The 21,399-nt window shown below is 39.6% G+C and overlaps 1 protein-coding gene across 1 annotated transcript in view; it reads left to right on the forward strand.

Annotated features, from left to right (window-relative positions):
- SLC35F1 (solute carrier family 35 member F1) overlaps positions 1–20,776 on the forward strand; it is a gene marked incomplete at both ends in the record, with an annotated part of 235,947 nt that extends 215,171 nt beyond the window's left edge. The window contains 2 exons of the mRNA XM_080342199.1: positions 2,097–2,251; positions 20,552–20,776. Coding sequence (XP_080198325.1) covers positions 2,097–2,251; positions 20,552–20,776 — 380 coding nt within the window. The remainder of the gene's footprint in view (positions 1–2,096; positions 2,252–20,551) is intronic.
- Positions 20,777–21,399: the final 623 nt, after the last annotated feature.

Here is a 21,399-nt window from a genome sequence, read left to right on the forward strand (position 1 = left end):
CTTTAGAGCAATCCCTGAGAGCAGGTCCTGTCCATTTGTGTGAAGATGCCTGGTCTTAAGAGAAATAGGGAAATACTGAGGGTTTTGGGTTTGTTCAGCCTGCAGAAGAGAACGCTTTGGGAGTTACCTATAAGGAGGTTATCAAACAGACAGAGCCAAACTCTTTACAGTGGTGCATGGCAGGAGGATGAGAGACAACAGGATGATGCTCAAATGAGAGATCTTCAAATGAGAGATCAAATGAGAAAACCTTCACACTGAGAACAGGCAGGCAATGCAGCAGGTTGCCCAGAGAGGAGTCTTCATCCTCAGAGGTTTCAAGACCAAGTTCTGAGCAACTTGGTCTGATCTCACAGCTGAGCCTAGTTTGAGCATGTTTGAACAAGAGACCTGTTCCTGATTTAAGCCTGGCAGAAAAACTGTCTTAAAGCTCATGTATGCAAACAGATTCTCATTGATCAAAACTACGCTCCATTTGCTGCAATCATTTGCCTGCTACAGAAGAGCTGTGGAGTTTGCATAAAGCAATTCTTTCAAGCACTGCCTAAGACTGATTCTATGTTGCTCGTATAAAATGCACACCGTAAAAATTTGCTACCTGTTAGTAAAAGCAGTTTTACAATGTTTATCCATATTCTGAATAAAATTTCAAATTTGTTACCATGCCATAACAATCAATATACACACACTGACATTCTGTGACTGTTGTGTTTGTTTCAAATAAATGTACACTTCAGATACTTCTAAGGGCCTCAAACTATCACGACTGATTTTCTCCTTTAGATAGCTTTTCTAAAGAGTGTTTAACTAAGTGCATCAACAAGCAGATAGGAATCATAGAGGCTTCCCTCCCACTTCTGATTCCTTTCAGGACTTTGACAATCAGATTTTCTGCAACTTTTAGTCAATAATAAGAAGAGCTCTGAAGAGCTGGCATGAGTCTAAATATAGGTTTATGTACCTACCAGCTGGGAATTTTGCAGCATACGGCAGGCTAAGAAATATTATTTGCATGAGAGCAGATGAGTGAAGTGTTTGCTGTTTTGTTAACTTCATATTGATTAATTTCTCTTGGGACTTATCTAGTAATAACTGAAGCAATGAATTCTTTCCCGGTAAGTTATTTAGGCTTTTAAATGAGATTACATTTTTACTGTAAAGTATTTTTATTATATTAGTGTCTAACAATCTAATTTGTCTGAGGCACTCTGTAAACATGTGGCAAGAACTACTCTCGGCTCTGGAAATCTTTATTAAGTAAGGCAGACAAAATGCGGTAGAGGAACAGAGGCATAAAACTGTGAAGTGATTAGTCAGGTTTGGTGGCAGAATAGGACAAGGGTTTGTGTCACTTGAGTGCCATCCTCATGTATTCATCCATTGGCTCATTAACTCCTCTGTGAACACTTTTGCATTCATTGTTTGCGCCCATTCCCAAAAAATATTTTGTGCTTCATCCAACTCAGCCAAACTCACTTGGTGTTGGGGACATTTGAGTTCTCAAGAGACTAAATTTGATGTGTCATAGAATCAAGGAATCATAAGATAGTTTGGGTTGGAAAGGACCTTGAGAGGTCAGCTAGTCCAACCCCCTGCAATGAGCAGGGACATCTTCAACCAGATCAGGTTGCTCAGAGCCCCGTCCAGCCTGGCCTTGAGTGTTTCCAGGGATGGGGCATCTACCACCTCTTTGGGGAACCTGTGCCAGTATTTTAGCACCCTCATTTTAAAAAATTTCTTCCTCATGTCTAGCCTGAACCTCACCTCTTCTAGTTTAGAACCATTACTATCATTTCATCCAAACATATGTTGGACATGAGGTATTCACACCAACTTAAAACAGCACTGCTTTTATGGGGACCACAGAGAAAGGACCTCATGTCTACTGCTGATTTGATTTTCACTAGTTTTCATACGTATTTAGAATGTTACTCTTAGTTTCTCTGTCTATGTATGTGTATCTTAATAATTTGGATCCACACTTCCTTGCAAAAGCATTCTTCATCCTTTTCTGAAAACATAGCCTTCTTCTTCCCAGCACAAGTCATTTCTCCGGGCTACAGAAAGTCACTTTGCTCCTTGTTTCTCTTCCACAGGCTTGTTGTATGTTGGCTTTAGTGCCTGTATGTTTGGCCTCTACAGCTTTATGCCAGTGGTCATAAAGAAAACGAGTGCTACTGCCGTCAACCTCTCCCTGCTCACAGCTGACCTGTACAGCCTCTTCTGTGGATTATTCCTCTTCCACTACAAGGTATGTGGAAATGAGGGATGTATGTGGGTAACAGCAGTATGTGTGAAGAAACATCAATGCAGAACAATGAAACAAAGAAGCCTCCAAGCTTTGTTAGATCTAAACAGTAAAAGTGCAGATTTTTTTTTTACACTTCAGGCTTCCCACACCAAAACCAATTTTATTTTATTATTTCCAGTTGCTAAAGAGAGCTTATTTAGTCTCATTGCTACAAATTCTAAGATTTGAGTACCTGTATCACTAATTTCATTTTACTTATCGGGGTAACTTGCAGCTGCTGTGACCAGACCCAGGGTGGCAGCATGAAGGGAAGAACTCTTCCAAAACTCCCGCAGAATCTTTTTGCCCAGTAACAAGGCTGTTTCATTCATGCTGATTCTGAATTTATGATTTATAGTTGTCCTTTCTTGTCAGGCAAACCAATGGCTTGCCTGTTAAGTGTAAATGCCAAAATATACAGCAAATTTGTGTTGAAGTTAAAGTTTTACCTATCGGATCCTCTAATACTTAAAATATTGTGTTGCACACACACATATTTGTTCTCCAGTTGCAAGGAATGGCACTTGATTGTTCACAAATATCCCCCCAAGTCTCCATCATATGCAAGTGGCATCAGGGTGCAGGAGGCAACTGCTTTGAACCATAACTTATTCATCAGAGAAGGGTAACTTGATAGCTAAAGTGGTGGCCCAGAGAAGTGTTAGGTAAGTGAAAGCTTTAAAATACTGAATAGTCTGTTTACTAAGATGCGGAAAAAGAACCTTTCCAATGGGTCTTTCACAGATTCTGCCATCAGATGCCATTTGGGCTAACAAGCCCAAATCAGATACTGTGATACTAGTGGTACCTAAATCAATATGAATGAGACAGTGGAAGTTCGAAGCTTCTGAGTCCAGCACAAAATTGGTTTCCAGTATTGCCTTTTTATCTTGGTTTTATGGCTTTAAGAATTTTGCAGGCAGAAGGAAAGCAAATACAAAATCAAAACTTATATTAAGAACAAAATGTAAAGGCTGTCTGCTACTTCGCAGGTCTGTCTCATGGTAATTTGCTTCCTAGTTCTTTCTGCCCCACACTTCAAATCCAAAGTGTTTGACATTAGCTAAAATTAGCTGAAAGTGTTATCCTCTGTTAATAATATTATTTGATACCTATAGCAAAATAGTGTATTTTTTTGAGTCAAAATGTCTTCTGTTACACAATAAAATACAGACAAGTTTAATTCTGGAAATAGCTGTGGTGTTGCTTTAGCAAAATCAAATTCCTTTTAGAGGCAGAAACTCAAAAGGCAGAAGGTGTTGGAAAGCTTTGTGCTCAGCATCGCTCAAACCTGACCAAAAAAAAAAAAGGCAGTTTTGCAAATGCAGACCTTACATTTCGGGCACTTGAAAGGCAGAAGGTACATAAAAAGTTTCAGTTTTTCCCTGTGTTTGATTGTTGGGTACATTGACAGAGCCAGGAAGGCAGAATTTTCAACCTCACTGACCGCCTGTCTTTCTACTGTACGTGTATGTCAGCTCTTGTCCACAAGTGGCACCTTGGCCCCTCCTTTAAGAGCTGTACTGAAAAAGTGGTTGGGAGGAGAAGGCTCTGCAAGGTTTTCTGGTTGAAAGCAAGGTCTCATCATCTGTCCTAATAAACCGATTAAGTTCCACCTCTGAAGTAGCTGGTTGGACCCTCTGCCCCTTACTCCTCTGATTAGAAAATTGTTTGAAAATCTCATTTTCCTACAGCTAACCATTTCACGCAGTCTTCTTCACAAACTCTTATCAAACTCTTAGATCAGCCTATTTAGGTTTTTTACCTCCACTGCTCTCCTTGGGATACAGTCTCAGAACATCACTCCAACAACTAGAAACCTTATTTCCAGCATAAATTTACTTGTGGCTGGTTTTACTTGATGAGTACATCAATAGAGAGCAACCATATCCTCTCTCATCCTCTAGTTCACTAATCAGAGCAAGCCAAAATCTTACCTGTTCCTCTGAGTACCTCTCTGTCCTTCTCTGCACCTCATCTGGTTGGATTTATCGTAGAATCATCAAATGGTTTGGGTTGGAAGGGACCTTAGAGATCATGTAGTTGCAACTCCCATGCCAGTGGCAGGGACACCTTCCACTAGATCAGGTTGCTCAAAGCCTCATCCGGCCTGGCCATGAACACTTCCAGGGATGGGGCATCCACAGCTTCTCTGGGCAGCCTGTTCCAGTGCCTCACCACCCTCATGGTGAAGAGTTATTTTTTGCTTAGAAGGTGTTCTTTTTTACATTTTAGTCTCGGCCTTAGCTTTATTTTTATGTGATTTTTTAAAAGTTCCTACTTTTCATTTGCCAGCTGTATGTTGTGCTTAAGTCATTCTAAGCAAATTGGGTTCTCACTAAATAATCTAAGCAGTTTATTTTGTGTTTTCCACCAGCATACTGATTGTGTTCTGCACCAGCAGGTTGAGTCACACTATATTATATCATTACCTAGCAAGCCAAGCACAATCAATTATATTCTGCCTTGGCAAATTCATTCATTATTTTATCCAAGATGCAGTTATAAAAATTCAGGATTTCTGGATATAGTAGCAATTTGAAGTACCAAATGAAGAAAATGCATATATTTCATAGTAAATCAAAGAAGTCATTCATCTTGATTTAGGATCATAGAGAGTATCTGTGACAAAGGAGATGGCTACACAGATAAACTTTATACTCAAAACCTTTCAGCACTAGAAATCTGAAATGCTGCTAGTTGAAACCGCATTTACTGATGCTTACTGATGCTTCTAAAAATGATGTTTCAATGCTCATTCCAATGGAAGGGAGCAGATGACAGCCTTCCTGTTACATCAGAAACAAGCCATAAAAGTCATTTTCAACATAATGGAGAAGAGGGGGTACAAGTTGAGGGCAATAGGATCCAATTTAATTTTTACCAGCATGGATCTTAAGCAATGCCCATGAACTGTGGATTTACACAGGCTTCAGTGAGTTGAAATTAGCCCTTACTGGAAACAAAGGAGAAGAATTAGGAGCATGTGCTTTACCATCCTGATCCAAATCACTGAAGCCAGTATGAGCTTTTCTGCAGACTTTGGTGAGCGTTAGTTCATTTTCCTAAATTAGGAAAGTCTGCCACTCCAGGAATAACCTTAAAAAAATTCACAGTTTCATGACTGTGGGAATAAAGACCGTGCCTTATTGCGACTCCATATGCTTCAGACTGTCCTATTTTTTTGTTCGTGGAGGATGAATATGGTGTCTGTGGTTTGAGAGCAGGAGGTGGAATTGGTTTGGTGGAGGATTGTTTGTTTATTAGTTTGATTTTCACTTGGCAGCCATCCATAAACACCTGAGAGACTTTTCCCAATCATCTAACCAAGCTGAGAAAATACTTCAAATTATGTTCTCGCTTTTTGGTTTTTTTAAACTTATCTGCAAGTATAAGCTGAAGTCAGTAAGATCCTTTTCTTTGCTTGCACTTCTTAGAGGACTGACATCTGTGTATTTTAAACTTTTACAGTGGTACTGTCAGTGGTGCATCGTTATTTAAACAACTAGTTTGTGTATTATTATTTCCTCAGTCATATACTTCAGGATTATTTTCCTGGTGAAATATCAGATATGCAAGTTGCTTGACCTGTAAGCTCTCTAGTTGAATGGAATTTAATCTGCCAGGGCATTTATCCTGGTGAAGGCTCTCGAGCCTCTGATAATAATGAGGATAAACCATATTAATAGATAATTCTTTATGCCACTTTATGTGCAGAAAACTACATGAGTGTTTCCCTTTCTTTTCCAAACCACTAAATTTCATAGAGTGGGACTCTTTCTCAACAATTCCATTGCCATGAAGCTGTATTGTCTGTGCACCTTTCACCTAAGTGGCATTTTAAAAGCTGCTTTTCATATGTCTTTAAGTTCCTTTATTTATTTATTGCCGTTTCCTCCTCCAAATTACAACCAATTAGAAAATAGTTAGGCTTCCATATTTGAAGAGCGGCCTTGAGTGGGAAAGGAGTCCAGTGTGTCTTTGGTGACACTTGAATATACATTCCTGTGACAGATATGGCCACAGCCTCTCACTGTTTGTGTGATGGTGCAGGATGTCGTACAATAAAACAGCTATGAAGTAAAATGACACAAGAGAGTAGAAGCTGGAAAACAAAATTACTCCTACCAAGATGTTGCAGTCTGACAGTAGATTTTAACAACACAGGACAGATATGGCAGCTTTCTGAAAATCCTGTGTTGTTAAAAGGATATCTCTTCTATCTTGCAATAGATTCATTAGTTGCAAAGCATGAATAGTGAAACACATACTCACTGTTTTGGAGCCATCAAAAAAGAGTGTAAAAGAAGCGGCATTCGTATTGCAGAAGTTGTGATGAAAGCTTCAATTTCAATAATATTTTTTCAGTTGCTCATCATAAATGTCAAATTTTGTAGGTTGTTTTCAGGGCTTTTAGTTTGGGGTTTTTTTGTTTCTGTTTTGTTGTTGTTGTTTTGGGTTTTCTTTGGTCTCATGTTAGAATACAGCTCACAACAGAACAGTTTAGGAGTTTTCTAGCAAAATACATTTTTGTTGGAAATGCCTAATTACCAAAACAGAAGTGCTAAGTGAAAACATCCTGTTTTCAGTATGGTCCCAAGGAAACATAGGCTGGCATTTCTCAGCCCCTGACTGTTGTTTTACCCACTCATCTAAGAGGTCGCAGTGGCACATGGTTTCCGATGTTTTCGGCCAGGTATCCCAGGACTGGGAGATCTCAAGCATGAGAAAACACCACTTATGCAGCTCATGGGTTCTGGAAGCAGGAGAAAAAATATCAGTCCTGCACTAGGCAGCCCAGAACCACAAGAAGGAGCTTTCAAAGCATCCAGGCATCTGCCATGGAGATAATCCTGGCAGCTGCAGCCATCAAGTGCCAGAGTTTCCAGCAAACATACTTTAGAAACAACAGCTATAGGTTTTTCCTTACAGAAACAAGTGAAGGATTTCTGTTCTTGAAAAAGCTTCAGTTTCTACTTCTCCTCTCCATTTAGGATTTTTTAAATTTTCTTTAATTACCGAACAATGGTTTGGTTTCCTAGCCAGGAACTAGTTCATATTTACAGCAAGAGAACAGCCAGGAGTTGATCTACCTACCTATGCATGGGTTTATGTTCTATTGACTACATAATTTAGATTCCTTAATATTCTTAGTGAATGCCTGGTTAACAGAGTTTACTGGCAATAGCACTGTTCTGTGCCTTGCTGCTCCATGCCTGGTTGTCAAGTGATAGTAGGATTTTTGCATTTTTGTATCAATTATTAGATTATCATATTTCTTTCTCCATTTCTCCCCTCTTTTTATTGTCTGTAACTTTTGCATCAAATCTTGTTATGTCTCAGTATCACGTCTTCCTGCATAGCATTAAGTATTAAAATGTAAAAATATTGGTTTACAATTTCTAAAGAGCTTTTCTGTCTGATACATTTATGCTCTTTTTAAATACCTCTGTAAGGCAGGTAAGCAACTAAATTTTCGTTTGTGTAAAAAATGTTTGAGTCCAGTTGAAACTTATATAATCTCACTAAATAGAACCAATTTCAGACTGCAGTAAGAAGTAGTTTATACTGATAATCCAACCAGTCAGGAAAAAAAAAAGCACCACTATGTGGTGCCTTTGGTCATACTGGATAGCAAAGTGCTTAATGGATATTGACTACTCAAAAGAATACATGAAATAAAAAAATAATGTAAATATTAACTGTAGTAAACAAATGTGTAAAATCAGCCTGTTCACAGACAGTCTCCAGAGAAAGAAAAGAAATAGAATATTTACGTGTACAATCTACTTAAATTGATGGTCAGAATTGCTTGCAATGAACCCCTTGAGTGCTCTGACCTACAAGACACTGGGAAAATGGTTTCCTTACCTTATAGCAAGAAGTTGTTATTTTCCAAACTAAATCATGAGCAAAGGTTTTGAGACCTAGCATAGAACCTATTTGTTTCCTCTAATTTTTCGTACAAAATGAAGAGGAACCACAGGGTTTTAAGAGTCCAACACTGATATTTCTCTATATGGACAATGTTATGCTGAGGGTCAGCAATGCTTTCAGTTATAAAATACTCTTTCTTAAGTGTCTTCAATAAATAATTGTCTTTGGAGAATGGGTTGAACATGGATAAATAAACAGGAATGTACTTTGACTGCTTGAAGAAGGTATAATAATTCACATCACTGTCACGGGACCTGAATTTTCAACTCCTTGCAGAATGCTGAGTCCATCATCCCCAAGTCTTCATTGCTTTCTTAGCCAGGTAGGTAAGGGGGAGCTGTGTTTAGAGAACCAGTGAGAAATGGTAATGGAGCTGCGGGTGTGTGCAATTCAGGATGCTGTTTCATTTTGTATGTAATTTGAAGGCACTGCTGTCTGCAGTCAGAAGAGGTGATCCCATCCGTCTCCTCTGCCCCTCAAGCTCAACAACACTCCAGACACGTGAGCACTGTAGCATCAAGGGGAGGCAACAGCATTGTACAGGTGGAACATGCAACAACATCCTTATAAGGCCTCCATTCATCAATCATTTTCATTTGGAGTTAATAATTGAATATTATTATATTTAAGAAATGCAAAAAGCCAAATATTGTAACAATGGGTTTGAGCACTTGGAGACAAATAACAGTCATCTCACATTACCTTGTTTGAATTAGTTTTTGTGTTTTGATATAAGGAAAAAGGTGTTCAGAAATCTCTTAAATATACCACAGAGTACATTATGAAGTTTAGTTCTTACACTCTGAAGGAAACAAATATTGTTTTGGAAAGAGTAATGGAGTCATGTGAAAGGTAAAGTTGAAATGATTATATTCTCACCCAATATGTAAGTGCAGACATATTAATGGAAATCTTCCTGTTAATGGAAATAATTAACTCTTGTATGGCAAATCTTCAACAAAACCATTTGGGTTTTAAAGGTGCTGGTTAGCATGGATTGAAAAAGGGAAATTGGGAGAGTGGAATAATACATATACATAAGAACAGAGAACAAGAAAATGTTTCAAATGGACTGCAGAAAGCAAAAAATATTGTAACAAATACTGCCTTTTTCTTGATTACAATAAAAAGTGCAGACAGGAAAACATAACAAATATATCCTGTTAAAAGAGCTGGCTCTTACCAACAACATGCTTTTTTCTAAATGATACTTAATGAATATGAAAACCAAGACCAAGAGGCTTAGCTTCATAATTATTTGTGGGGAAAAAAAAATTAAATGAGAACCTCAGCATTTCCGAGGTCAAGCATACTTTTGAAGACAAGGGATTACAATGAATGTGTCAAGTTACATACCTCAGCAATAATTTGCACCTCAGAGGAGAGAGCCAAAAAAAGTAATGAATTAGCAAAGCAGCAGCTGCATTCAAAAGCTTAAGTAAGGTTCAGATACTGAAAATCTACAAATATTTTCAGATTAAAATTCCTCAAATTTAATACTATTTCCACCCTAGCCTATGGAAACAAAGGCTAGAAGTTCCTCAGAGATTTAGACAGAATCATCTTTGAAAGCAAATGTTAAGGGTTAAACACAATAGCTGCATTATAAATTGGGAGATTTCTTGCAGAATTAAACAAGTCCTTGTTTTCAGAAGTTACCGGAAAAGAAGGTAGAATATTTTAGAAGTGTGTTAAGAATTATGCCTGGCCATCCACGTGGTCCATGAGCCATTGGGAAGAAACACAGGTAAAATTGGAAATTAATGAATTAATCTGTTTTGATTAACTAACTGGATTGAAGTGCTTAATCCAGTTGTGCCTCCCACCAGGCAGATCCATGAATGCTATATACATACAGGGTTAAAGCATCCAATTTACCTTCTATTTCCTACCACAATGGAGGAATGGCTCAACGGGCAGACAGAAGACATAACTTCTACATGCTTTCAATCTAAGCAGTAGGATATTTTATTAACTGCTAGAAAGTCTTCAAAAAGCATATTCTTTTTGTCTAAACTCCCCCTTCCCGCTAAACTGGAAGCTTTCAAACCAATGATATGGGATAAATGCTTGTCATCAGCACTGCTGCTAAGCAACTTATCTTAATTAACTGGAGTAAAGTTCTGGAGTTATTCCCAGCACCTACGTGTGTTAAGTTTAGCAAGCACAACTATCTGCTCTCTTGGGTGATTAAAAGGCTCATAATCAGTCTGAAGGAGATTTGAAGTAGCTTTGACGTAAAGTAATCTGGATTTTTACAAGAGAACTTGTAAAAGAGAGCTCCAGATGCAACTGGACAAACCATCCCTTTAAAAATTGTCAGAAATAAATAGAGATGAAACAAAGAATAATGAATAATGTGCAGCTGAAAATGGAGTAAAGCCCAATTGCTCTAAAAGATAAACCAAGCTTGACAATTAAGAAGAAAGTGAAAGAGCAAAAAGTTCTTCTTGTATATGAAGAGAAGAAATAGTTTCACTATGCAAAAACAGCAGAAGCCAAAATTAAACAACATTTAGTTTGGGACCAAAATAAAATTGGGACCTTCTGTCATATTCAGGAAAGATGAGAGTTAAATATTAAGATAATGCACAATAATTAATAGAAATGGAAGCAGCTACATCAGAAGTAGAAACAGAACACAATAACCTGAATACTATCAAGCTTGGGAATATAGACAGTTGGAAGGACTGTATACGAAGTAGGCAGTAAACTAAAATCAGAAGTAGACACCAAGGGGGACTAATTATGGAAATGAAGCTAAATGGAAAACTGGATAAAATGCAACCTTGTTCACAGAAGGTAAATTACGTGATCTAAATCTGATGTCTGTCTGATAATTTAACAGATTTTTGTAGACAAAAGTCAAATGGTAGATTGAATCTGTAAGGCTTTTGTACGGTGCAGTGTAGAAGATTACCAATTAAGCTAAGGAAAAGGATTATCACCATAAAGACTGGAAGATACTTAAGAAACTGGTTAATGAGAATAAAGGACAAGGCAATGTGCTTAGAGGGAAACAGCTTGCTGGAAGGAGCTCACTGCTGGAGATCCTGAAGAGTTGATCTGAAGACCGGTCTTGTGTAGTGACTCTAGTAATAGCTCTGGCACCCTCAGTAGGAAGAAGGATTAAAATAATCAGGCAACAAGAACTGAATGACATTGAGAAATACAATGAAGCACGAAGTGCGAGGTAATGTCTGTGACAACAGATGGGAGGAATTTGAGCACAGTTGTGGCAAAGTTGTTTCCAAATGGGTCAGACCAGGTGTTTCTAGTATTGATGGAGAAGTGCTAAAGCCGTAGGACAGGACTACTTGCCATCACAGGGCATCACTCTGCTAGCTGTAGCTACAGAGCTTTTTGGCCAGCTCAAGAGGGACAAACAGAGCTTTTTATCTTATCTGCTCCAAAGCCTTGACAGAGTGTTTGTCTGCTAACAATGTTCTGAATGTTCAAATCCTGAAAAATGTTTGTTGTTTGTAGCATAGCTTTGATTTCTGGTGGACCAAGAGGGACTATGGTATAAATTAATCTGCAAGTTCACAGGGAGGAAAAGAGATTTATTTGAGCTATAGACATAGTAACATATGTGTGGAAACTAAACATGCATGAATTTGGAATAGAAATTAGGTTGATGTTTAGGCTATCATAGCAGGAAGGTCTCAGAACAGACTTCAAATAGATTAGGGGGGAACTAACAAAAACCCCAATAACGCTTTCAGGAGGACAGGGCTTATTTGCCAGATGGAATATGTGATCTGACTGTACGCAGTATTGGACTTGATGGCTTAGGACATACTCTCCATTTTGATTCGGCTGTGCTCCTGTCTTGTGAGTTGACTTGGCTGGGAGCTTGTGGAGCTACTGAAATTTGGCCTTAGGTTGGCTGCAGCAAACACACCAAAACACAGAGAGCCCTGATGCAAAACAGCGGTATCAGGGTCCCTCCAGACAGCTCAAATAGCCCCTCGTGGTGAGGGCAACAGCAGCTGCATGTTCTTGTTTCTCATCATAGGAGTGTTCTCCATTTGTATGGCAGAGAGAAAAGAATGCTATTCTGGGAGAGCATTACTGCAGGAATGTATTGTTATGTTCAGCAGAAAAATATAAACAAAGGATCCAAGATTAATCAATTATTGTAACCATGGTTTTGAACACTTTGAAGACAGTTAGCTTCATATACAGTGATACAGAATCAAGTACAGCAGACAGCTGCTATGATACTAAATACTTACACACAAAACCAGAAAGATAAATGGCAACAGAGCGCTGATAGATCAAAACAGGGAAATATTGAAAGGTGAAAGTGAGGAGGGGAACTGGTTTTATTTTTATAAGCATTTCTGTTGTGCTCCTCCTTTTAGTATTAAGAACATTTAAAAGGATAACTGCTTTACCACTCTCTCACGAAGTGACCGATATAAAATAACCAGAAATTAAGCCCCTTTATCCCACAGTAAGGATGCTTACAGCAAATTAGAGAAGTGTGATACGTGTTTTAACTTCACATAAAAATCACTTTCCTATGTAGATAAGATTAAAACAGATTGCAGAATTCATTCTACCTTGCACTTCTTAATTAGACAGACTGCTGGTACCGCAGGGGTACTGAACACGGGCTCATTTTTTCTCCACATCTGATGGCAGAGGCAACAAAGGGAAACAGAAGAGAAAGCAGCAATCCCATCTCTCCCGGCTCTCAGGAAAGGAAGATAAGCCATTTCACAGAAACATTTTGCCCTAGCAGGCATGAATTTAGAAAGGACAGCCTATTATAATATTTTTTTTCTGATTATACTATTTGCAAAGCATGACATCATGCAGATTTGTGCAAAACCAGTATATATGCCTTACTACAGCCAACATGAGCTTCTGAGATTTTTCTCCAAATACTATCAATTCTCTCCATAAGTTTTTTTTTTTTCTATTCCACCAATGAATTCCAAGAAAACTATGAAGTTTCCCAAATATTAACAGAATTTGTGGTGACATTTTTCTGTTAACCCCTTCCTCCTTTTTCTCCTGTGTAGATAGCCCCGCCATTGAAGAGCTTAGAACTTTCCCACTCACCACAGTCCTACCAGTTAAACTGTGCCCACCAGCAGATGCCATGCAAGGACTTGAAAAAGAAGGTGCTGCTATATGACAGAAGGCATGGAATACTGTTTTAACTACAGTAAAACATGCAAGCACTAAGACAGGAGCTTAGAGAATCAACTGGAAAATGCAGAAAAGGTGTCATATGATTACTTCACATCAGAATTTCTGTGCAACATTTGCAGTTCAGTATAAGCAGCAGTTGATTAGCCATAGTAACAGACAGCATTTCGTTTGAGTTGGACCACGCTGAGGATGCAAACAGGCAGCAGGGATTGAGGAGTACGGCCTTTCTCTCATGCATGAAATGACAGAGGCAAAACTTCCTTTGGCTTCTTTGTTTTCACCAAATGGCAATGTGGCTGATGTCAGGTTTTCACTGTCATTGAAGCAAGCCAGATGCTGCTTGCTGTGCATTTTGGCCGGCATGAGCAACAATGATGTGTTGAGGCATGCCCTGCAGCTCAAGCCTCCTTCATCCAGTGAAAAACTTCTTATGTGACAGCCAAGGGACAGGAAACAAAAAGAACAAGGATGTGGAAGAAGGACTATGTCCTCACAGTTTGCCTTGAAAATAGCTGAAGGTCATTTAAGTGTGAAGATAACGCAGTCCTGCTGGTAGTGGACAGACTCGCTGCACAGAAGCTATCATTGTTCCTGAAGGTGTCCAGCACCCCTCGATACCTGCAGTTGGAGTGCTGAGAAGGCATGCTAAACCGTATAATCAGTGGTTTGCATCCCTTCAGGATTTAAAGATCTGAGACATCTGGCAGGACATGTAAAGGTTCGGGTGGACAAGTTCTATCTGTTTGAACGCAGTCTGGAAAACTCACAGCAGCCCTTCTGGTGTTTGGTGCCACTTAGGTTTTACAAAATACTGTATTTCACTGTTAGTGGCCATTCCAATTTCTGTTGATGACAGAGATGTATCATCGCCTGCCTAGAGCTTAGTTCTGCAGTCCATTTGGAAAGATGTCTAAATATCCCTAGGAGATATTCTGCCCATAACTCTCACCTGGGATCAGTCACCAGCCAAAAACTGGGTGTTTATCTCTCAGTCCTGAAGGCAGACAGCAGTAATTGAGACTGAACCAGCAAATCGTTCTCCGGATAAAGAGCAGGGCAGACTCTGAATCCCACAGAGACTGTCCCTTTCTCCCTGGTAGGAAGAAACAGAGGCAACTTCCCTGCAGATGGGTACAAAAATAGTCTGCAACAGTTTGAGTGAGTCATAGTTCCAGCATAGGACAAATTTGGCCAGACCCTCATGGGTGTGAGCCGAGGGAGTCACCAGAGAGCACTATGAGATATGACTTGGATGCTGGCTCCCGTTCCTATTAATATAGTAATACGTCTGTAATACCCAGCTACGCAAGTGAAAGCACCATGTGAGTTCAGAGCTCTCAGATCCCTCACTCCTCCTGGCACTGCTGCTGGCTGGAGGGTGTCTGCATCCCGCAGCACAACTGCACTTGGTCACAGCGAGCTTCATTTGCTATAGTGGAGGTGAAAACAGTGTGAAAAGCAGCTCAGTCTCTCAATCAGTTCATCAAACCGAGTGGAAATGTCTCTTTGCTATATAAAAGATAATGAGAAAAATTTGGTTTTAACTCCCTTAGCTCAGCCTGCTCAGGTACTCATGTGTGAAATTACCCAGGGGGAAAAGAAATAAGTTGGTGCAGGAACCCTTATTTGCTTTAGCTTTGATTGACTCTGCAGTGTATGCTGTAAACAGAATTAGTTCAGAAAACAGAGAGGTTCATCAGACTGCACAGACCCACTGATTGGAATAAGACACTGGTGGGAACTGCCTGTCTGGAGAGCATGGAGGATGTCAACAGAAATACGGGACTAAATTAATTCCACCTGATATGTACATTTTTGTCCTTCTTCATCAGTGTTAGCCTGAGGAGGTAGCTTCTCTCTAAGATTTAACATTTGAATTCATAGACCTCATTTCTTTATTCATTTTTGTCAAAATGTGGAGAATTTCTAGAGGAGGTAGGGGAAAAGGTAGTTATTCCATTTCATTCTTTATCACTGAATATATGAAGCATGACAATTCTAGATTTTCAGTTAGTCATGTAACAAAAAATTCCTTTTGAAGACTTAAAAAGCAGAGTTAGTTTGCCATAGGCTAGATGTGGGGCTTCGTACTACCAACTAGGAGATTCAGTCTGTGGCTGCTGTTGTGAAATACAAATGGAGCTGGAGTGCCGCAGCTCCCATAGTCTGCTCCTGCAGACTGTTTCCAGTTCAATAGAGTAAAAGAGAATTTGCATTTTCGTAACCAGAATAATAACGGTCATGATCATTATCGTGGTAGCTGAGTGAAAAATCAAAATTAGCAAATCATTGAGTTTCTTTGTGTGGGCGTTTCTGGAGACTCAGATCTGTCTGGTTTTGTCGCTTTTGGATATTGTTTTGCCCTAGTGTCAGTGGTAACGTGGCCGTGGCCATCTCTGACAGTCAGAAATACTTGTCTGCAATTCCCACTGCAGCAGTCAGTCAGTCAGAGCAGCATTTCTGAGCTGGGAGACAGCGATTCTTCTGTGCCCTTTCTCCCTGCTTTCCCTTCTGCATTCATGATCTGTGGACTGAAGAACAACTCACTCTCTGTAGACCCAAGCATGAATTTACTGCCTTCTGAATGATTTTTTTCTTTCTTTTTTTTCTTCTACTATTGTTGTCTTATCACTGTTCAAAACGATGAAATCAGATGCACTGCTTGCTCCCCACCAAGAAGTTTATTTTGCACCAATCTTGTCAACTGTATTACTTTAAAACACAAGACTCTCAAGTGGAAATAGTAGTACTGTTTTAGCCAAAATGGTTTAAAAGCGTATATGAAAGACAAGTTTTGCATGGAGAGATAAGAAGAAGTGGAGGATAAGAAATAGTAGAGAGTGAGCTTTGAAAGCCTTAATTGTGCATTCTGGGTTTTTAAATATCTTGAGTTATCAGATGCCTTTAGCACTGCTGTAAGGTGTTTTATTAAAAAAAAAATAATAATAAATATCCTGCAGTTATGTTTGAGTTCTTCTTTCATGTAAAAGAATTTGTGCATGAATAAGAGAAGGTCAGGCTGATTCCACCATGTATTTTCTGTGGTCAGCCAGACATTTCTACTGCAGTGGTTTGTGGTGGGTTTTGCAGCAGCACAGGTGGGAGCGAGAACCGAGACCCCCCCTCCTGCAGCTGAGCCATCAGGTGCTGTTCACTCTTCTGCTGAGCCTGGCTGGGCAAATGCATTCAGGCACTGGGTCCCTGAGGAATGTCTCTGAGAGAAATAGCAGAAGCATTCGCTCACCCAGAATCTATGTGGGTTTTGGTAGGCTGAGCAAATCTTGCAATACATGTTATCTCATTACATTTGTCTAGGATTTGCTTTGTATGTTTATCTTCAAATTGACAGGCACCTAAAATGTGCTTTTTATATGCTGAAGATTATCAGTAGCTTAGTATAAGCTGTTTTCACCACAGGTATTAAATAATATCTAGAGACGACATGTTTTTTATGTTTTCCTAATTTTTTAATGGTTGCAAATATCATTGTGTGTTCCATATTGAATAGTTTTGGCTGAGAAAGTCTTTATAGATACCCCAAAGTCAGAGCAGAGCAGCAATGGTGAGATCTGTAGGGCTAATTTAGCTGTTTGTTTGACTACTCAGTAAGTTTTGGCAGATGCCGTTTGTGTCAGTGATAAAATCTAAAATGTTAGTGTAATTAAGACAGTTTTTCTCTGACAAGGAGGTCTCTGCTTTCTCCTCAGAGGGTGATGTCCCTGTTTCCCATTTTTATTCTCTAAACCCATCTTTATTCAATAACTAAGAGTTACTTTCTCATTTAAATGTGTAATAAACTGAGGGTCATCTAAAATCATTGTCATTCACAAAAGAAATTCATAGGCTGAAAATCAGTCCCAGAACTTTAAAGTGCTAGGTCGTTAATTTAATCACAAAGTCATCTGCTTTCTCAATAAACTACACAAGCAAGGTTATATACATATGTACCTATATGTGTAGATACAAAATCTATAGTAAAATTATTTAAAGAGGTAGAAACTTGAGTTATTTTTTGGTTGCTTACTCTAGGGTGTGTGACACCCATTAGCTAATCTGAGCTAAATAATTTCTGACCGTGTTACTTTTTGAACAGCTTATGCTTATCCTGTTTAGCATGGAGGGAAGTGGGATTTAGAGAGACATACAAATCTGGATATTTTAAAAATATTTTTTTATTAGAGGAAATATGTTTCTGTGGAAAGTGAGAAATAAGTCAGAAAAATGAAGCACAATATCATTCTCAAGTAGCTTTTTAGCCAAAGAGAGGAATTACTTCTTGAGAGCCTGCAGTTTGGTACTGCAGTTGTGTAGAGGATAGCAATGAAAAATGTTCTTATCTCGCTTCATTTCTTAGAAATAGCTCTTTCTGCTGGTTTTGAATGCATCTCTTTTACTGTCTATTAATAGTGAATCTCAGCACATGAGGTTTGCCGGTCCAGATAAAAAAAAACCTTCCAAAACCTACATGGTGACATAGCAGTAGAGTATACCTGGAAATCCTGTCTTCAACAAAATACAACGATTTCAGCTAGAGACTGAGGAACACAATACAGTGAACAACAAATTTTGGATTTGATGAACTAATTCTTCATCCTCCCATCACACTGCTGGATTCACTGCTGTTTTAAGAGGAGGAAGGTGCCTTGGGTCAATCTGACAGGATATTGACAAAACTCAGAGATTTCTCATGTACCTGTAGTATATATTCCTATATCAGTATATATTCCTATATCAGCCTTACTAACAACACTTGTGCTTCAGTACTGCAGAGAGCTGCCACAGAGAACAGCTCGGGCTGAACCTTAGCTTGTTTCTAAGGAAAGATGGAATCGTTGTAGGCTTGTCAGTATCCGGGTCTCTTTGCATGAGCTGTGCATAGATAACAAAGACAAATGAGTCACAGGCCTTGGTTTAGATTTCCCCAGCTACATCCAAACCTGTTCTCCCAATCTGGAGAGCTGCCACTGGGGGACATACTCCCATGGAGAGAATATTATTAGGCGAAAGAGCCCACTGGCAAGAAGCCCCTGAGAGAAGAATGAGAGATGTGGCCAGGAGGAGGGAGATGTGGTAGAGCTGGAGCCACAAAATAAAGCGAAAATGAATTGGTTTTGGCAGGGTGGCTCCTAGAGCAAGAAAAAGGGCACATTTAGCTGCTGGAAGCCCCACAGATTCCTCACAGCAGGACACAAGGCAATCACAAGTCTGGCTGGCACTCTGGTGATGCAGTAGAGCAAGCCAACTGGCTGGCCAGGGTGAGAAATTCAGGCATAAGGAGGGACAGTGGGAAACTAGGAAACTAGTTCCCAGTTTGGGAGATGAGGTGCGTTTGGCTCCCGAGTTTTGCTTTAGCTTAGTTGAGCCCACAGCTGCCAAGTGGTACCCAAGTTCAGCATGCAAAGAGGAAAAGGGAGGAAAAGTGCTGAAAGAAAATTTGAACTGAAAAAGGCAAAAAGGATCAATTGCAAAATGCTTTGACTTGGGTTCGATTGCCACATGAGGGAGATCTAAGCTTAAACAGTCTTTTAAGAGCTGTGTCACGTGGGGGGAATCCTTCAGCATAGGCACAATGAGGCTCGATGCTGTTTTTATGGCTGGTGGGACAGCTGGATGATTACATCAAATCATACTGCCAGATGACATGTGAAGACCTGGTGACATTCTTGGAAAAAAGCAATTAACAATTGATGAAAAGCAGAATGCTTCCTACCCTTTGAACTTTCCCCATTATGGTGCTTCCCCTCTAAAACATGCATAGTAGCTGTGGGAAACAAAAACATACAGCACTATGGGTTATGTGCCTAAAGCTTTCAAAGATACTGTGGATTCTGTAAAAAAGTCAAATGCTTCCTCAGGTGGGAAATTGGGCACAGGTTCTGTAGGTTGTCAAATGACAACCGATTAACATCACTACAAAGTTAACTTATGTCAAATTTGCTTTAACCACAATGAGTATTGCTTTAAATATGAAAAACAGAATTTCTAAAAAGCTTCTTCCAAGATAATATAGTCCAGTATATTCATTTTGTGCCATGCTGAAATGATCCAAAGGAAACAATATTGGCATCCATCAAAGCACCGTAGTCAGTTAGGACTGACTTCCAAACACCTTTATGTAAAATAGTGAAGTAGCTCATAAAGTAGCTAATAACAGGTTGCAGCTCATTGTTTGTGTAATAATAACTGGTGGAAATAACTTGTATTCTAGGATCAGGAGACAAGTCATATGGGCTTAAAGCCATTTTGGTGTCTCCTGTAGCAGGAACCCAGTATCTAAAGCTAATATCTGACGGTCTGTACTTTTAAATCCCTGCCTTTACCTGCAAGAACTAACATATTGCCAAAAAGGTTATTTGTGTTGTATTTTTAGTCCAGGCACACTGAGTCTGGATATGTCAGAAAATTCAGGTTGACCTCTGATCTAGTGGAGCTGTGTGCCAAAATGTGGATACTTGAGCTGTCAGTTAACTGCCCTCTAGATGTACTTTCAAACCTGTTAAGGTCAACCCCGAGCCTGTTTCACAGCTGAAGTTCATCCTGTCGGAACTCACATTAAATCTTTTAGCATCTGCTTTCTGTTCACAAGCCCAGAAGCTGCAGGTGGGCTTTTTAAGTGCCTTTATTTTATTTTTTTTCTATACTACGTATGTTTTAACTGCTTATTTAAATTATTTTGAGGTTTATGTAATGATATTTTTATATAACCAATGGCATGTTATACTTCACAGTCCTGTGGTTTAGCTGTAGCTAACTTCAGATTTGTCCACTACCTATCAGACTGTGAGTGATGGTACCCCACACTGGAGCCAGAGGAACTTGCACTCAGAGAGGTGGTTGGCTTGACTAAAAGCACAACAAAATCAGCTTTGGATCTGTGACCAGAACGCAGCTTTCCCAAGTCCCACCTGGCCAATATTTAATATGCCTGAGCCATGGGAAGGTGTCAGGTAGCTGTTGGTTATGGAAGACGGGATCTGATGGGAGTAAACCAGCTTTCGAAGAGACATTCCCATAAAAAATGGACATCCTAGTGATAGAGGGTTTGTTCTGTGCCTTCTGTGCCAAAACAAGGATCTGTACCTACTGCTGTCTGTGGGTCTTCATGAGCTCGCAATAACTGGTGCTATGTCTAATGACTCTACTCTTATTTCTGCTTAGTTTTCAGGACTCTACTTGTTGTCATTCTTCACTATCCTTGTTGGGCTGGTGCTCTACTCCTCCACGTCCACCTACGTAGCCCAGGATCCTCGGGTGTACAAGCAGTTTCGAAACCCTTCAGGACCTGTTGTAGACCTGCCAGCCACCGGCCAGCTGGAGCCTTCCGTAACATACACAAGCCTGGGGCAGGAGACAGAAGAGGAGCCTCACGTTCGAGTTGCTTAAACCCAGGGCTGTTGATCACCTACTGATGATTCAGTGGAGCTCGTATATCCATTATCTCTGTATTGTACATAGAGAAAGGTATTTACCAGGTGCAGTTACACTGGTGAGCTGCAAGGTAGCAAATAAGGAAAGCTCATAAAAATACAAATCAATTGTTCCAGGGTGTTCATTGCAAAGGAGACGCCAGTCCCTCGACTGTGTTTTGAGCAGCATGTTTGTAATACAAACTGCTGTATATCAATCCATTAATGTCAAACTACCTGTGAAAGACACTCAAAATACAAGCTGAAATTGCAAAAAGAAATTCACAGAAGGGTGGTTTTGTACCACTGAGCGATATTATGCCTAAGCCACACCAGTTTTGGAGAAGCCGCCTTTTTACAGCAAATACACTTGTGCAGTCACTGTTAATTTCTCTCTAAAATTTGTTTGTTTGCACAAAATATATGGGTTACTCGTGATAGCAACACCCTGACACATTTTTGCTAGCACCTTGGATTTGGTGAGGGAAAGACAATGAATTCATCTGTGCTATCTGTCTATTTGCCCTTTCTAGGTAATCTGTTCCATGAATCCAGAGGAGGGACAACTTAAATATCCGTCTCTATTCTAGGAATAGGTAT

Source organism: Nesoenas mayeri (genome assembly GCF_963082525.1).
Source record: "Nesoenas mayeri genome assembly, chromosome: 3".
Lineage (NCBI taxonomy): Eukaryota > Metazoa > Chordata > Aves > Columbiformes > Columbidae > Nesoenas > Nesoenas mayeri.